This window comes from Callorhinus ursinus, unplaced genomic scaffold (genome assembly GCF_003265705.2).
Source record: "Callorhinus ursinus isolate GAN/ISIS: 27379988/994484 unplaced genomic scaffold, GSC_fseal_2.0 scaffold21, whole genome shotgun sequence".
NCBI classification, from domain to species: Eukaryota; Metazoa; Chordata; class Mammalia; order Carnivora; family Otariidae; genus Callorhinus; species Callorhinus ursinus.
In genome coordinates this window covers 15,149,886-15,167,454 of record NW_027397083.1, presented here as the reverse complement: position 1 = coordinate 15,167,454, position 17,569 = coordinate 15,149,886, and the positions used below count along the sequence as shown (strand labels likewise).

General features: G+C 51.2%; 1 protein-coding gene across 1 annotated transcript in view; it reads right to left on the bottom strand.

Annotated features, from left to right (window-relative positions):
• The window catches only part of ABTB2 (ankyrin repeat and BTB domain containing 2), a 170,087-nt gene extending 154,756 nt beyond the window's left edge, over positions 1-15,331 (bottom strand). Inside the window, exon 1 of the mRNA XM_025878303.2 lies at positions 14,039-15,331. Within this exon, the coding sequence (XP_025734088.1) occupies positions 14,039-14,921 (883 nt within the window). The 5' untranslated portion in view covers positions 14,922-15,331. The remainder of the gene's footprint in view (positions 1-14,038) is intronic.
• Between the last annotated feature and the right edge of the window lie 2,238 nt (positions 15,332-17,569).

Below are 17,569 nucleotides of genomic sequence, written 5' to 3'. Positions count from 1 at the left end.
GCTGTGCTAGGCACCAGGCTGGGGGCTTGGTTTGGCATTGTCTCATTTAATCCTCAGAAAAGCATATACAACTCTGTAGCATGTGTGTGTTCTTGCTATGCGTGGAGCATTCTAAGTGTTTTACACCTATTTCTTCATTTTGTTTAATCCTTACAAAATCCCAAGGTATCTTTAAACTACCCTTTGTCACCCCTTGTCAGTACAAGGACACCGCTTCAGAGAGGCTAAGTGACTTGCCCTAGGCCACGCAGCTTGGAAATGGTAAAACCTGACCTTGTGTCAAGGGTCGAGAGGTTAGAGCCACAAGAATCAATGGCCTTCATCTCCACTTCCATGAATCTTCTTGTTTCTGCAAACAGAGGGCTTTAGAGAGGTCGGAGACTAGTTCAGATTTTGAGGCCTGTGAAAACCCAGAGAGCTGGCCCCAAGTGACCCACTCTAATGGTCACGTGTCCCACAGAACTGTCTGCCATGATGGAGGGGCCTCTATCTGCCTCGTCCAATATGGTGGCCACCAGCCTTGTGTGACAAGTGGGCACTAGAAATGTGCCTCGCGTGCCTAAGGAAGTGATTTTTTTTTAAATCTCATTGAATGTTTACTGAATTTCCATTTAAATAGCCTCACATGGTTCGTGGCTGCACAGAACAGAGCGACACCTCTCCCCCACAGCCCAGGCCTCCTGGGCACCACACAGTGAAGGTTGTAAGAATACTCCCGCTTCCAGGGCAGGCCTTAGTGCAAATGAATAAAATAAAATAAATTTTCTCGCCCCAGAGCAAACACCATCACTATGATCTGGGAACTTTTGCAGCTGGGAGAGAGAAATGACTGTTTCCAAAGCAAACGGCCTCACCTCATTTTTTTCTTTTCCTTTTAAAAGAAAAAAATGTGTAGCCCCCTGCCCCCATTAACTACTCAAGAGAGGTTGTCACTTTTTTCTGGGGACAAACACCTTTGGTTTACAGTGACATAAGAGCTAAAATATGGCCGAAAGGAAAAGCCAGAAGAATAAACAAGAAGAGGCCCAGCACTCTCTAAGGTGTCATAAATCAAGAGGAAATAGACTCAGGGAGCTAAAAGCTTCCAAACATTCTTCCTCTTGGACTATTTTAAGCAACCCACACATACAATCTCTCAGAGGTTATTTCATTCACAGCAACAGATGAGAAGCAATGAGCTTGGCAGGAGATCTCTTCAAACATGCAGAGAAACAAACACCTCCAACCACAGCCCTCAGGCCTGTCCAATCAGCCACCCCGCCGAGCAAGGCCACTATTTTAAGGCACCTACATGACTCTGTTGTTCAGAAGCAGCGAGGGATGCTCTGGTCTTGCTTCAGTTCCTCTCGCCCTCTTGGACCAACCTGTCGCTTTCTCTGCTCAGGAAATCACTAAATGTGCTTCTTCCCCACCCAGGCCGCTCCTAAGGAGAGAAGCAGCAGGGTCAATGGGGACTCTGGAGCCCGACAGACCTGGGTTTGCATCCTGCTGTGTCATTTACTAGCTATGCCCCTTGGACTTCTCTGAGCCTCATTTTCATCCACTGTGAAAGGCAGGGTAAGAAGACTTACCACACTGGGCGATTTTAAGAATGACATGGTAGGATACAGGTGAAGCGCATGGCCTAGGGCCTGGTACTTGGGAAAAGCTCCACACATGGTAGGTATGTGCTGGGGGTCTGAGGTGAGAATTCAGTCTCTTGGCTTCTCTGGCTAGAAAGGGAACACAGTGTGGCGGAGAGTAGAGAAGAGAAGCTGGTTGAAGTTCAATTACAGTCTGAGTTCAATTACAGTCTCTACTTCTTATTAGCTGCATGACCTTGGCCAAGTGACTTAACCTGAGACTCCGTTTCCTCCGCTTAAAGATGGAATAAAACAGTACCCACCTCATTTACTAATGGGATAAATAACTTTGTTATATCCCACCACTACCATTCTAGATCGAACTCGGCCCTTTCCATGCAACCCTAACAATTCAAGCTTCCCTTGGGTGTTCTCTGGTGATCCTTCCAGATGAGTGAGCTGAAGCAGCAAAGCAGCGAAGTGAAGGGAAGTCACCATCCTGGGTGGGGCAGAAATGAGCACTCGAGAACAATGATTCTTTTACCACCAATAATAGCTAATGTCTGAGTGCTCACGGAGCACCAGACTTACCAGGAATGCTACCCACATGGTCTGGGCCCCACTCCAGGCCTTTTACATCAGAATTCCTGGAGGTGGGGCCTTAAGACACACACATACACAGGTGAGTGTGTGTGTGCGCGTGCGCACATGCGCACTTAAAACTCTCCAAGTGATTATGTGAATGCAGGTCAAGAGCCACTGAAACAACCTTATGAGACAGGAACCATGATAAATACCCATTAAACAGGAGAGGAAAACTGAGGCTCAGAGACCAGGTAACTAGCTAGCAGTCAGGCGGTGGGACTCATGTTCCGTGTCCCGGCCACCCTGCACTGGCATGGCCCTCCTGAGGAGAAGGGGCCACACCATCTAACTGGCACTCAGACACTCCCACCGGGCCTTTCTCAGACTGCTCTGGAGTCCCCTTCACCTTCTCAAAGCACCCAAGAAGGTTCTCTCTTGGGCTAAATTCCTGACCCAGATTTGACCTCTATGAACCCAAAACGGCCTGAAATGGAGTCTCACTTTCCAAGGACCAAGGGATACATGCACGAAGTCAGAGCAATCCACAGAACAACTGGACCTAATTAAACAGATCTCATGTTAATGACGGGGAAACAGATTTGACGATCTTCATTAAAGGCAGATGGCTGCCCATGAAGAAGCTAGAAAGCAAACTTTAGGGGCTCTTAAGGCCATCAACCACGGAATTATAAGACTGAAAATAAATCTCTCCTGCCTGAGGCCCTATTTGACCCTGCTGGACGGTGCCCACCAGCAGGTAGACAAAGGAGTGCAATGTTTCAATCCATCATATGATTAAGGGTGTTCAAGGAGATCTGGAGGCCAACCTCCTTCTTGATATCTCTAAACAGAAGTGAGGGACAAGCAACCAAAGTCACACGCAGACCTGTGGCTCAATCCGGCTTCTTCCACACACAGCTGTTCCCATTCTAAGTGCTCAGACCCATCTTTTCCCATCTTTCAAGTGCTCAGACCATAAACCTTGGTGTCATCCTGATTGCTCTCTCACGCCTCACACATCCAAGCTGTTGACATATCCCATTGGCTCTAATTTCAAAACACACCCATACCCTCCCCGCTGACTCCCAATCCAAGCCACCATCCTGTCTCGCCTGGATTACTGTAAAACCCTCCCAGCGGCCACGCTGTTTTTTTTTTTTTAGATTTTATTTAATTGACAGAGAGAGAGACAGCAAGAGAGGGAACACAAGCAGGGGGAGTGGGAGAGGGAGAAGCAGGCTTCCCGCTGAGCAGGGAGCCCGATGTGGGACTCGATCCCAGGACCCTGGGATCATGACCTGAGCCGAAGGCAGTCGCTTAACCAACTGAGCCACCCAGGCGCCCCGGCCATTTTGCTTCTGTTCCATCCTTGATGCTATGTTCCCTTTCCAACCTAGCAGAGGGGCTGATCTCATTAAAGTACAAATCAGATCATGTCATTTCTGTGCGTCAGTCCCTCCAGTGGCTCCCTGCAGACTCCGAATTAACAGTCGAAGTGCCACCCAATGGCCGACAAGGCCTGACCTGACTCACCACCCCTCCACTGGCTCTCCAACCGCATCTCCTCCAACACTCCCTGCTCCCCAGCACTCGCCCCAGCCCAGCCACACTGGTTTCCCAGAACCCACCAGGCACTTGCTGTTTCCCCTGCCCAGATCCTTCTGCTCCGGCCTGGCTGGCCTCGCTGTGATTCTCCCAGCATGCCTTACTCTTCCTCCTTATCCCCCAGGCCTGCTCCCTCCCATCCCCCTGGGCCTCTTTCACCAGACCTGGAAGAGTGCCAAGCGCACAGTGAGCCCTCAGTAAATATTTGTTGGATGAACAAGCCCCGATGTACCCTAACCTCAACTCTTGGCCTCTCTAGTGCTCCCAACCCCTGCGACCCACCACCTGTCTCCTCAAAGCTCGACATGGTAGAGGGCACACAGGTCTCTCCTAGAATACTTTGTACAGGCACCCACTATACAGGTAAGGTTCGCCGTGATGCCTTTTCAGAGGCAGCTCTACCATGGCGCATGCTCACCTGCTGAGTTGGGTACCAGCATCATTCTGGCCTGCCTGGCTCGTCCCAGGAGGATTATATCCAGAAGAACAGCTGCAAGTAACTTGCTTCCAAAGTGTGTGCTCGTGTACAACTTGATCTACCCAGCTGCTGAGATGAGTGAAAGAACGAGCACGAGGCCCTTGGTTTTCACAGAAGCAACTTTTGGGGCTGTCCTATCTCCTTCTTGAGAATATTTTATTCATTTTCAACTTGGGGATTCTTCCGGTGGATGGGCTGGTGGGGAAGAGGTTGATAAGCCACCCCATTGGCTGAGCATCTCAAGGTGAGCTTCCCAAGCCCTGCTCAAACTTTGTGGTTGTGGGGTAAACTGGGGGTCAGAACCCATGCACCCAGGACTGCTGAGCTCCACGTCCTAGTGCTTGGAGTTGCTGGAAGCGTGTCATCCCCACTTACTCTTACTTTCCCTCCTCTTTGAAAAACCAGCCCTGCCAACTGCAACAAACAACATTTAAAAATATCTTGCTGGATTATACAGCCCTGCTTTCTAAATTCCTCACAATGCCTGTCTCTGTCCCACATAGTATGAAGATGGGTGTAGCATATTTAATTTTTTTTTTCTAGCTGCTCCCCTGCTATAAATACCCAAGTCTGGGTAGGCGGGCCTCAAACACCGGCTGCATGAAGTCACCTCAGAGGGAGCGGATCCCACCACAGTGCTGGCCCGCCAGGGTTTGGACGCAGCTGTTGAGCACTGAAGTGCTGGGTCGGCCAGGAGGAGACAGAACTTATCCCTCCGCTATGGGGGGGAGGGGGTGAAATATCTAATACAGTAATTGCAGTTAATCCCAAATGGAAAAAGATGGTGTTTAGTCCTACTACCCAGCCAGGTCTTCAGAGAGCACATCCAGCTCCATCCCGGGCTGTTCCTTTCCCAAGGATACTAATCACAGGGCTTGACCTTAGGAAAATGATTTCACAGTGTCCTTGTGGGGTCTAGAAACATTATCAGAGACAGAAGGGCCCTTGGAGAATCTAGCCCAACCTCTTCACCCCACGGATAAAGCAACAGAGAGCCAAGCAGACAGTGTGATTCACTCCGGGTCACGGAGGGGCCGTGCTCCAACACAGAATTTTCTGGATCCAAACCCTCTGCTCTCTGAACTGGACTGTCCTAGCTGTTTGTGCACATATAGTTGCTTGGTGTGTGAGCTTCAGCTTGTGTTTATTAACAACTCTCCTCACAGAAAATGCTGATTTTCACACTTTAAAAGATACAGACTAAAAAAAAATTTTTTTTCATTTTTAACAAAAACTTGGCCTCAGTTTCAGGGATGGTTTTTATGCACTAAAAGCTTGTTTTGCCCTCTTTGAGGTCCAATTTAATCTCTCCCCACCCCAATCTTGTCTATCTGGTACTTCCAAGTTTAGTTCCCCTATTTAATTTTCCCATAATGGACCTGAACCCACCCTCCTCTCCTCAACTCACTTCTGGAAAAAAATGAACCCCAAATCATTAACCACAAATGACTATAAGATAAATATATATGTGTATGTATATGTATATATGCATATTTCATTCATGAGCTCTTTTTCAAATGACAAGAAAATTCCTTCACTGGGGTCAGGAAAAGCACTCACAGCAGAGTTATTAGCTAGGCCATTGATGACCTATCACATTTCATTATTGTCAGTGGAATTCAGCTGGACCCTAGGGAGTCCAATCCAGATGGCGTGGAGTGACAGAGTGGTTCCACCAGATCAAACATTTAATAAGACTGAAATCTCTATTATCATTGCTCTGGAAATACCTTCACCGAGAACTGGAAGGTGACTAAACCTCTCTGAGAACTGACCTACTACTTTCCAAAATGATCAACGCTAAACTGGAAATTGAACACATCAAGTCAGATACTCATAACCGAAGAAAGTATCTTACCCTGCTTTATGTCCCTCTCCACCTCCAGATTTGAGAACCCTGCCTTGGCGAGAGTCAGTCCGATGGCCTCATTAACGAGTCCGTCAGCCCTGACCTTCATTTGGTACTGCAATTGCTCTAGCCTGAAAGGGTCCGTTCAGGGTCCTGGGAAGAAACGCTGAGTCTGAAGCCAGGTTGAATGGGAGAAGCAAGGCTGACGGAAGCCTTGTTCTTCATGCCCTCTCAGCCCAGGTCTGCTAGGTCAGTCTTCTCTCATTCCCTACACCGCTAGGACAACGGACGGGGGCACTGCTGAGGCCAAGCTTCCAATCAACAAGAGGGGTAACGGGAGGACTGGGGCTGTGGCTAAGATGCGCTCGGGGAGCAGACACTCGGTTTCTGAATTATAAAAATGAGTATTGGAAAGCTCTCTTCCTGCGCTCTGGCAGGCTTCTTAACATCTGGATAAAAGATGTGGGAAAGCTGTCCTTTTTCGCTGCGTTATCTGCCCTGCTCTCCCCGTCCTGCATCTGAACCTTCTGGCTTTTGGCTTCCAGGTCTCTGCACACATCGCTCCCTCCTGTGGAAACCTCTGTGCTCCCCGCACCGCCTCCCCTCCCCTGTCACAGCCCTGCCTGCCGCAACCCCACTGGCCCTGATACCACATCCTCATAAAGCAGCCCTGCCTCCCAGCCAGCCAGGCCTCCTCTCTTCCCCCTTTGAGCTCTCTCGTCACCAAGAGCTTCCAGGTCCCCATCTATAGGGCAGACGTGACATCCACCTCACAGGAGGGCTTGGGAGCAGAAATGCAACAGCTGATGGAAAGCAGTCAGTGCCGTCCTTGCCGACTGAAGCCAGCAACCCCGGACTGCCGTGTAAGGATCCGGGCGTGTGCTCTGCTTTCCCTCCTAGACCCTCCGCTCCCTGACAGGTAAGATCAACTCTTGCCCTCCTCCAGCTTGTCCCACTGCCTCGTCCGCAGCTGGCTCTCAGTTAGCAGCCGATTAAAGAGGCCGGCGTGGCATTTCTCGGCTTACTTGGGCCGTGCTCCTTCAGCTTCTCCTCCCAGTTTGGCATGTGGCTCCAAACATGTCGCCAAAGCTGCAAAGCCATTTAGGCCTTTTTTTTTTTTAAACAAGCAAGAAGACCACAAAGTATGTTTACATGACAAGCCAGCAAAACACAAAACACCTGCTGTCTCGTGGCTCAGCACTTGGCAGCTGCAACAAGCGGGGTCCAATATCCACAGTGGAGTTGCTCCCTGGGGCCCAGGGCCTTGCGTGCACACTGCCATGGTCCTCGGTGCAGGGGGCGGACAGGAGCTTGAGGAGAGGGGTCTGATCACTGCCCCCTGCCCGCCGGCTTCATCTTGGGGACAGTCGAGCCATAGCTGAGCAGGGTGCGAGGGTGCTTTTTCCAGATTCCATAATTTCCTTCTACCTATTAGTCACCAAGGAAAGCCTTGTGACTCATCCTCGTCACCCTGGGATTTGGGTCATGATCTTCCCCTGCCCTAGAGACTCCCACTATGGCAAAAGCAAACATGACCAGCACATTCAACACAAGTCTGCAAAAATACAGCAATAATTAGGATCAATATTTTATGTGCCAGAGTACAAAGTTCCTTACGGAGGCTTTTACTCTTTTCAGTCCTATTTACAGAGCAGTGTTTCTCAATCAGCGGTGATTTTGCCCCCTAAGGGACACCTGGCAATGTCTGGACAAGTTTTTGCTGGCCACAGCTGGCAGCAGAGGGGCCAGAACAGAGGGCAGGCAGAGTCTAGCATCTAGTGGGTAGAGGCCCGGATGCTACTAAGCATCCCGCAATGCACAGGACCGACCCCACAACAAAAACTATCCAGTCCAACCTGTCCAGTGAGAAGGTTTCAGAAATCCTGTTATAGAGAAGGAAACTGAGGCACACAGCTCTCAAGTAAGGGCGCCAGGAAGGACACCCAGGCAGTCCAACCCCCAGCTCTGCTCTTCACGCTGAACCCAGCAGCTCGGCCATCCCGGGAGCCCCCACTCTGCACCGAGTGCAGCGCCCCACACAGAACCAGCCCCTCATTTTACTGTAGCCCAACGGAGGCTTGGAGCAACTTTCCCGGAGGCAAAGCAATTTGGGCCCCAACCCAGACTTCAAAGCCAAAGCATTTCGGTGTGTGCTATATGGGCTTCTCTCCCCAGGCTCCCAGCACTGACATTTCGCCCCGTGAGGACTACACCATAGCAGACTCTAAGGAAATCCTAAAGGCTTTTTTGCCAACTCCAGAGCCAGTGAGCTGAGCTCCCAGAGACCAGTGGCCTAAACACAGGCTCCCTTGGGGTGCCTTTCCTACTGTGTTTCCTCCTTCCCTGACCTGACTCACCCTCCATAAGAGTTTGGCAGTGGAGGCCGCAGCTTTTCCATTCAGCTGGGCTCACTGCTCACCAAGCAGCTGACACGTGCAAGGCCCTCCCTGGGCGGAGAGCTCCCTGCCCCCCTCAGGAGCAACAATCATGGCTCCTTAAGATCGATGGCACCTGCCGAGCATGCTCTGGGACACCTGGGAGGCTGCAGTTAAGCACAGTAACCCGGCCTCCTTTGGGGGCAGATCCATGCCTGGATCCTGCCATGCCTGGATCTTGAAGCCCAGTTTTCGCCATTGGTTATGAAGATTCACTGGCCTAATGCATTTAGGGTGCCGGGACACAGCAGGCTGCCAACAAACAAAATCTATAATAAACACTGCTGTCGCTAAGAGTTTGGTGGGGAGGGTCACATACTGACCAGTTCCCCACACCTTTATTTCTGTAACTCTTCACAGGAAAAGCACAGGCCTAAGGCTTGAGCAATCCGGGGCTCTGTCCTGGCATGGCTGTGACCTCGCTGTGAATTCTGGGAAAGGGTGTCCTGTTCCATGGATTTTTATGGGGACCCGGTAAGGTCACGGATGAAAAATGTTTAAGGTGCTGCACAGAGTGTGGAAGTGTGGAGACAGGCCAAAGCGCCCTCCCCCTGTCCTGTCTGGCAAAGGCCAGATACAGACAGTGGGGCGGATAAGGACCACTGGGGTGCTTAGGAGAAGGGGGAGGGGAGGGTCCGCCTCTCATGGAGACCTGCGGATTAGAAGCAAGGTATCTCTGGCTTGTTTTGGAACTTCGGTGTTGCTCCTGCATCCCAGGAGTGTCTCGGCAGTCGACTGCCTTAGTTCCTTCTCAGACTGGAGGCAGGGGATGGAAACTTTTCTGAGCAATAGTCATCAACCGAGATCGCCCTCTGGGGCAGCTCTGTGGGCAAGGGAGGGGTGGGGATGCTATTCTTAGGGGAACTGGCTGCCTCCGTCTCTCAACTCAGTCCTCCCGTTGATTTATCTGCTGCCTATTAGACTTCTGCTCTGACACCCCCACTTTGGGTACTGCACCCTGAAGGGATCCCCTATTTACCTTTGAAATACAAATGAAACCCCTCCATTTACATTTACTCATCACAGCTGGCCTTGGGAACCCTGCGAGAAATTAGGGTATCAAAGGCTGAATGATGTCCCTAAGGCTTGGGAACCCCCAAAACGCTGCCTCTGTTCATCAAGAACTTGAAATTCTCTGCCATGGTGTAAAAGGGGGAAGGTTCTTCCATAGTGTCCAAGGATTTCAAATCAACTTTCTGGAATTAAACGTCTGTGTGGTGGAATCATTTATTTGCCTGACGAGTATATATGGAGCACCTACTACGCACCAGGTGCCATGTGGGGCATTGGGGGAGACAACGAGCTCACAGTTGGGTGGGTGGGACAGAACCGAGCAGGAAACGATAGGCGCATATGCTCTGGGTGCTGCGGAAATGTCAAGGAGGGGCAGCTCTTCCAGTCTGGGGTGGGGGGGGGGGGGGGGGGGGGGGGTGGAGGAGTCAGGTAAAGCCTTCTGGGAAAAGCAGAACAACTCCACCTTGTTCCTCCAACTACTTGAGGCTGGGTTGCATTTCTCAGGCATTCAAGGGGAAAAAAAAATAAGTTTTCATTTCCAAAGCTTGCTTTCAGTTTTACCAGCTCCCTTGACTTCAATAAAATAGTCCAAGAGAAGCTGCCCTCCTCCCTCAGACTACCCAGGTGTGGAAACTGATTAAATAGCAACTAGCGGCTCAATTAACCCTTGTCCCCTTCATTGATGATCTTAGGGAAATCTCCTTATAACCTCCTTGCTAACCGTGTCCTACAGGAGAACAGCACATTCCCCGCTGTAGATTTAGCCCTTGTACTTCTTGGCCATAAATGAGATTGTTGGGTCTTGCCTCAGATGATAAATAACTGAATAATTCAGAAAAGTCTCCAATCACTATATTTTGCCTAGAGATTCTTCGATAGCACTGGTATTGATACACTGCCTATCACTAGTGACATGCCTGAGAGGCCCTCCTTGGCTGTCATTTAGATTAGCTCTAGTCATACTACCCCATTACCTTGTCTTTTTTTTTTTTTTTATAACATTTACTACCAAGGGTAAATCCCTATTTGTCACTGGTTTATAAGCTTCATGAGAGGTGGGCCCTCCCCTCCCCCTTTCTCCACTTAATCTATAGCACTTTTAACAGCGATGGGCACAGGGTCAGTGTTCAGTAAACATTTGTTGAATGAACTGCTACCATCTACTGAGCATTTACTACGTGCTAAGATCTTTAAATCTATGATCTCACCCAATCCTCATGATCTCATACCAACCTCATGAGTTAGGTGCTGTTATTACCTCCCATTATACAGATGACAATGGTTAAGAAATATGCCCCGGGTCACTCTTATAAACAGCAGAGGTGAGCTCCAAACCCTGTGACTCCAGAGTTTGCACTCCTTACCTCTGATGGGGCTACTCTTGTGCACTTCTTGGTGACTGATTTGGAGTAAGAATATTCTCAGCAAAATCCTCTCATTTCACATGCAGTCTCGGAACTGAAGAGGATTTCTCAAATGCTTTGAACACTCATGAAAGCTTCGTAAGACAAACAGCCAAGAAGAAACCCAGGAGTGAGTCTCGGTATCAAACTCACACACAGGGATAAGGAAGAGCGGGCAGGGAGGAGGGGGGCAGTGAACCAGAGACGTTTCTATTTTCTGCCAGCTCCATGCTTATAAATAGCACCCTATTAAAGTGGTTTCTCTCCCTCCCATAAGGAAGCCACGGAGATATCATCCCTTAATGACACTGCCCTGGGAACACGGACATCAATACCAAATGAGCAAGTGATATAGAACTCCTGCTGCTCTATGAAGCTGAGATCATGTTGTATAAACACTACAGAACTTCCGTCATCCATCTTGGGCTGAGCAAAACCATATTTGCCCTGCACTCTGAGTAATGGCCAGGAGTAGATGGATTAGGGCTCTTAAATTCGTGGTTGGAAGACGTTAAAAGTTTAAGAGCCCTATATAGCTGAGTCAAATGCATGTACCCATGCTGTATGATTAGCAGGCACAACAACAATAAAGATGTAATTGAAAGGGAAGACCGGCAGGGCAAGGATGCGGACCGGCACCCCCCTCCCGGGTGTAGCCCCTTCTCCCCTGGTCTTCAGCTGCGTGACCGGTAACCTTGCCGGCGCTGGGCTTCAGAGTGGCAAAGGTCTGGATCTTCCATTCCTTCCCTGAGCAATTTCTGTTTCCCTCTGAAGTCAGCTTTCAGGCATAAGTAATTCACTGCTCTTCTACTAAACAGTCATTTCACCTTGTCTAAACAGACTTCATAAATCAGCCTAGTTATTGTTTACGGAGGCCACCAGCAGGATCTCATGTATAAAAAATGAGCATCCGTGTTCCTAAGTGGAAGCGAATGGTCACCTTGCCTGCAAGAGACTTCCCAGGAGACCAGGGAAGGCACAGAGGGAGACACTTGCTCTGGACATCCAGGGAACTTTGCTGTCTGTCACATGGAGTCCTGCTGTCTTGACTACCACGGCTTGAGAAGGATTGTTTGGAGTAGGGGAGGAGGGTCAGTGATGGGGTCAAAAACTCATCCTGTAAAGAAAATCCCAAGGAATTATGGCCCTAGATAAGAAACGGCGCTTTGGGATAAGCCCTTTAGTGGAGGACACCTGTGTTCTAGCAATTTCTGGCTACTTTGCATTTTCAGAGGACCCTGGAGAAGCAGCTGTTCTTTCTAGCTTCAATTTGCAGTTAGAAAAACTGAGAAGTTCTTCTACCTGCTGGGCACCAGCTGTGCATGAAGGGCATTTTTGGTTCTGTTTGGCACCTCTTGTTCCACTTTTGTTCTAGTCTGGTTTATAGGCTCAGGGCCTCCGTCTTTTCTGCTAAGGAGCTTTCCTTCTTTGAGCTCACTCTGGGCCTCCCCCTTAGCCCAAAGTACAGGACTCTCCCCTGGGCTATGATGGTGGGTGGAAATCCCCCTGCCCTCCACTTCCTCTCCTGGAGCTCATGTTCCCGGTGTTGATACCACAAACTCAGAAGGCAAAGCACAATTATCAGCTGTGACATCATCAACACAGATTCTGGGCTGACCTCAACTCTGACCTAAGAGGAGGAAAATTAAAAGGCAAATGCTCTTCCCTTCCAGGCATCTCCTTTGGTGGTGCCAGAATTAAAACTCAAACCAAGGAAGGGCTAAGCCAAGCCATGCTGCTACATACAAACTATCTCCAAAATGAGGCCTTAGGTGTCAGCTGCCCTCCTTGGAACCTGGACTCCTAAGAATGAAGCTGTGTCCTCGCCTCTGATGGCTAAAAGCTTGAACTCTGGAGCCTGCCCAGGCTCAAAGTTCAGCTTTGTCACTTAATATCTGTGTAATCTTGGGTAAATGCCTTAACTGCTGTGTACCTTGGGTTCCCCATCAGTATAATGAGGATCATACTAGAGAGTACCTACCTAATAGAGTTGCTAAGATTTCTTGAGTTAACGTATAAAGTGCTAAGAATAGTGACTGTCATCATGTTAAGCGCTCACTTTACATTTTAGCTATTTTGATGTTAAACCACGTTTAAATTTGACTCCCTTTATCCCTTTTCAACACCCACCCGGCCTCTTCCACAGACTACTTTGTTTACCACCAAAGGCTGTCCCCAAAATGGCCTTCCAATCAGATTGCAAGGATGTCTAGTCATAGTACCATTCTAAATAATTTATGGTTTGCTGACTTCTGAACTTGGAGTCTGGTAGGCAGTTTGCTGTTAAATGTATGTCACACCCTAACCTTACCAGGGAGAAGGTCAAGTGCTTCCCTCCACCCTTTGCACTGAAGCCTTGTCATCCCTCAGAGAAATGCAACTACCCAGTGCAGTTCCTTTCTCAGACTCCGAATCATGCAGCTGCCCATCCCCCACACCTCTTCCCCATAACCAAGTTTACTGGGTCATCATTTCTTTTAGGAAAGCCCATAAGGTTGTGCATTTAATACAACACTGAGCACACAGTTAAGAACCCACCACTACTTCTCCGCCTTCCAAGGAGGAGGCCTGAAGTGCATCCTTCAAGCCTGCAAAGCCCAAGGCAGCTGCACCTGGCCCTGGGCTTCCGGCTCCCTTCCTCCCGTCCCACTTATCCAAGGCTCAGGTCTTAAGAGTTTGGACCCTCTGGCTACTGCTACTGGGCCGGAGAGATCCAGGGTCAGAGCCACAGTCCACCTGCTCTGCTGCTGGGGAAAGAACCCTAGAGATCCAGTCGAGAAAGGCAAAGAGCAGCAAGGCAGGCAGCTTCGCGGCAAGGGAGGTTCAGGAATGGCTTGGTCAAGAGCCTCAATCAGTGAACAGCACCCAGACAGTGACAACGCGGAGAGGAACAGGATGTAGTACATCAACCTCAACTTTATCCTCCGAAAGCCAGTCACCCCAAGAACTCTTTGCCAAGAGCCATTCGATGGACTCCACCCACAGGGCAAACGTTTTCTCCCAGGTCCTGGCACACCCACCAGCTTCAACCTAGGAAATTCACCCCGTGGGTAGCCCAGGGCGGGAATTCTCTGTCATCCGTCCACGGCCGAGGCCCGCACACTTACCATTGGCGTTCTTGCCGCAGATGAGATGTTCATAGGGCTGCAGGACGCCCCAGAGCTCGGCGTCGTTGTTGATGACCATCTCCAGGGCCTCGGCGGATACCTCCCCGCCCCCAGCCCCTCCACCATCGGGGCTCTGGCTGGCCAGCACCCTGGCCCGGATCTCCTCCACCAGGTTCTCCATGCAGGCGGTGAGCGAGATGGCCGCGTACTCGTGGATGCGCACGGAGATGCGGGTATCCACCATCCAACGGAAGAAGCGGCCCACCGAGAAGGTGAGGCCACAGCGCGCCGACTTGCCGCGGCGCAGCCCGTCGCCGGCGCTCATGCTGTACAGGGACAGCGCTTTGACCGCGGCCAGCGCGCAGCTCTCGGCCAGCGCCCAGCTGTGCACCAGGCGCACGGCGCTCTGCACCTCGAAGCGGGTGCACTTGGCGTGCAGCACGCTCAGGCGCTGCGCCTCGCGGGCCACGCGGATGAGCGCCCTGCGGAGCAGCCCGGCCAGGCGCCGCACCGCCTCGGCGGAGAACAGCGGCAGGCGCCGGCCGCCGGCGCCTTTGCGAAGCACCCGGGCCACGTCTCCCTCCGTCCAGGGGAACTCCTCCAGCTCCGGGAGGCGCGGGCAGCGCGAGAAGAGGTCGGCCACTTCGGGGTCCTCGGGCAGCACCGTGTTCACCGTGTCCCAGCTGTTGTGGCGGCTGTTCATGGAGCCGGAGTAGCACCACCAGGCCGCCCCGCGGTGCTGCTGCGCCGAGGAGTTGAGCGCCTGCGAGTTGGACTTGGAAGACGAGAGACTGAGGGAGCGGCACGAGTCCCCGGCCCCATACCCGGAGTCCAAGGTCAAGTCCTCCAGCGTCTTCAGAGTGGAGCTGTACGTCCCGGCCATGGGGAGCCTGCCGGCGGCGGCCTCGCCGAGCGAGGAGCGCTCACAACTCCATGCTCCCTTCCCCAAGTGGGCAGGAACAGGCTCTAGGCTCTCCGGGGCGCCCTCCTTCCTCTCGGCGGCCACATCGCCCGCCCGGAGGCCGCGGGAAGGTGGGCGAGATTCTCGGCGGCCGGGGCCCCACGCGCCCCGCGTCCGACGCGAAGCTGTCACTGGAACGGCCCCCGCCGCTCCTCCTCGGCGCTCCCCTTTGGCCCACCTCAGCCTCCCGCTAGCAGAGCGTCTGTCCGCAGAGAAGGAATCCCGGGAGAACAGGGCGGCGGCAGAAGGAGGAGGCGGCTCGCGGCGCCGCACGAGTCCGGGACCAAGCGGCGAGAAAGCGCTCGGCAAACTTCTGCGCGGCGCCGGCGGCCGGCACAGCTGGGTACCCCGCCGCCGCCGGCATGCAAATAACCCGGGGCGGCTCACCAATCATCGGCCGCGACGGGCAGGGGCTGCACCAATGATCTCCTCCAGGGGCGGTCACTATGCAGATTTCACGGGGCTGCGGGTGAAACCCCGCGGCGACGGGGGCGGGGCTGGAGGCCGAGGGTCGGGTGAAGCCGCTGGGTTGAAGGTGGAGGAGGGGGAAGAGAGGCGGTGAGCCACCGGGCGCGCCGGGAAGTGCGAGCCGACACCGGGAAAGGAGGGGTCGAAGCGTTAGGCTCGGGAGCTGACGATTTAAAGAAAAATTTAAAAGAAAAGCCACTGTGCCCTAACCCCCTGCCTGCCGTCCAGGCTTTGGGCGTTCGCAGCCTCTTTTCAAGCCCTCTGCAGCCAAGCACCGAGGCTGACTTGTCAAGTGTGGGTCTGGGGGGCGTGGGGGGAACAGCCGACTGGGGGAGGGGGGCACAAACAAGGCACCAAACCTCTCTCCCAGACTTTCTGGCAGGCCCTTCCCGTTTTCTGAGATGAAACTCCACTTGCGTTTGGAGGGAGGAGGGACGTCCCTTCTTGCTTCTCCCGGATCCGTCTGGTTTTCTTTACGTTGCTATCCTAGGTTCCAATCGGAGCAGATCTGATGAATAGACGGGCTCCAGGAGGTCTGTGGTCCCCCTCCCTCCCCACCACGGGAAATTACGAAGTTTTCTGAGTATTAACTCTGGGGAGAGGGTCCTAACTTCTATCAGATTCACAAAACGGCCCGGGGCTTCCCTGTTACATCTGTACAGTCCTGCTGGCTGTCAGGTGCATCCTCTCTGTCCGAGGTGCGCGTGTCCGAGTGTGTGTGTGAAGGTGAGAAATGTACCTAGCACTGGCCTGCGCTCCGAACACCTGGCGGCATGCACCACCTCCTGACGGTGTGCCCATGGGCGAGCCCTGCGCCCCCTTGGTACTCAGTTTCCTCCAGGGTGAAATGAGTGCCGACCTCCCAGCAGCGCCGGGGTAAACACGTCTCAGGGCCTGTGTTCAGAAGCGGTCAGTCAGAGCGCTATTGGTTCCAGCAGATCGACGCCCAGTCCTCTCCATCCGGCTGCTGTCCTGCAACTATGCACACACACGTGCTCGAACGTGCATATGCCCCCCTTGACCGCAAAGTCAAGGAGGAGATTGTGCACGCGTTGCCCCCAAGTTGGCCTCCCGCGCTCCTGAATGGTTCCTTTGTGCTGTATTTTACACAGTTCCAACCTCGGGCCGTGAGTTGGATACGAGCTAGAAATGTCTGGTTTGCCTCTTTCCTTCTGAAATTAATGGCCCTTTCCCTGTGAAACTCCTTTTTCTGTAGCAGTTTGGCTTTTTTCTTTCTGCGGGTCTTTATTGATGCAATATTGTCGCCTCGTGGTCAGAAGTGGGAACGGAGTCAAGTGTGGGAGAAATACGAAAGACTCAAGTCCGCAGAGCTCAAGTTAACAGAAGACACAAGATGGGACTACATCTGGTAGAACTGAGATAAGAAGTCAAAAGTGGGTATTGAGGTTCAACATGTCAAAAATTCGAAAACAAATTGGATGCAATTTAAAACTTATTAGGGGAAATATAATTTTAAAGCAAATGTCGCCCTCTAATGGACATTTTGAGGAAAGAAATTGCTCACAGGCCCGTTGGTTCTTTCTTTCTTTTCTTTTCTTTTCTTTTCTTTCTTGCTCTCTCTCATTCTTTTTCTTTCTTTCCTTCCCACCTTCCTTCCTTCCTTCCCGTCTTTCTTTCTTGTTTTTCTTGTCTTTCTTTCTTTCATTCATTCATTCTTTCTTGTTGTGCACACCCTTAAGAAGCAGAGAAAATTTCTTAACTGGAAGCTTAAAACAGGGAACTTACTGAATGGAAAAGTTATCTGAGAAAGAGCGGATGCCGTTTATTTTATATTTAAATGACTTGATGACATAGAAGTGTAAAGACAATCAAACATGCCTACAGCCAAATTTCAGAATCTTGTGGATGTTAAACTACTCCGCAAAGATTTGTTCTGCAAAATTTAGCCATGGAAAATTCTACTGGAAAAACAGTTGAGTTTCATTAATAAATAAATTACAAGGAGAGAAAGAGATGGTTCAGAACCTTATATACTAAAAAAGACTTAAGACATATCAACTAGTTAGTCATAATGTGTGGAATTTATTTGGAACTTGATTTTTTTAGATTCAATAAACATCTGACATTATGAAACAACCGGA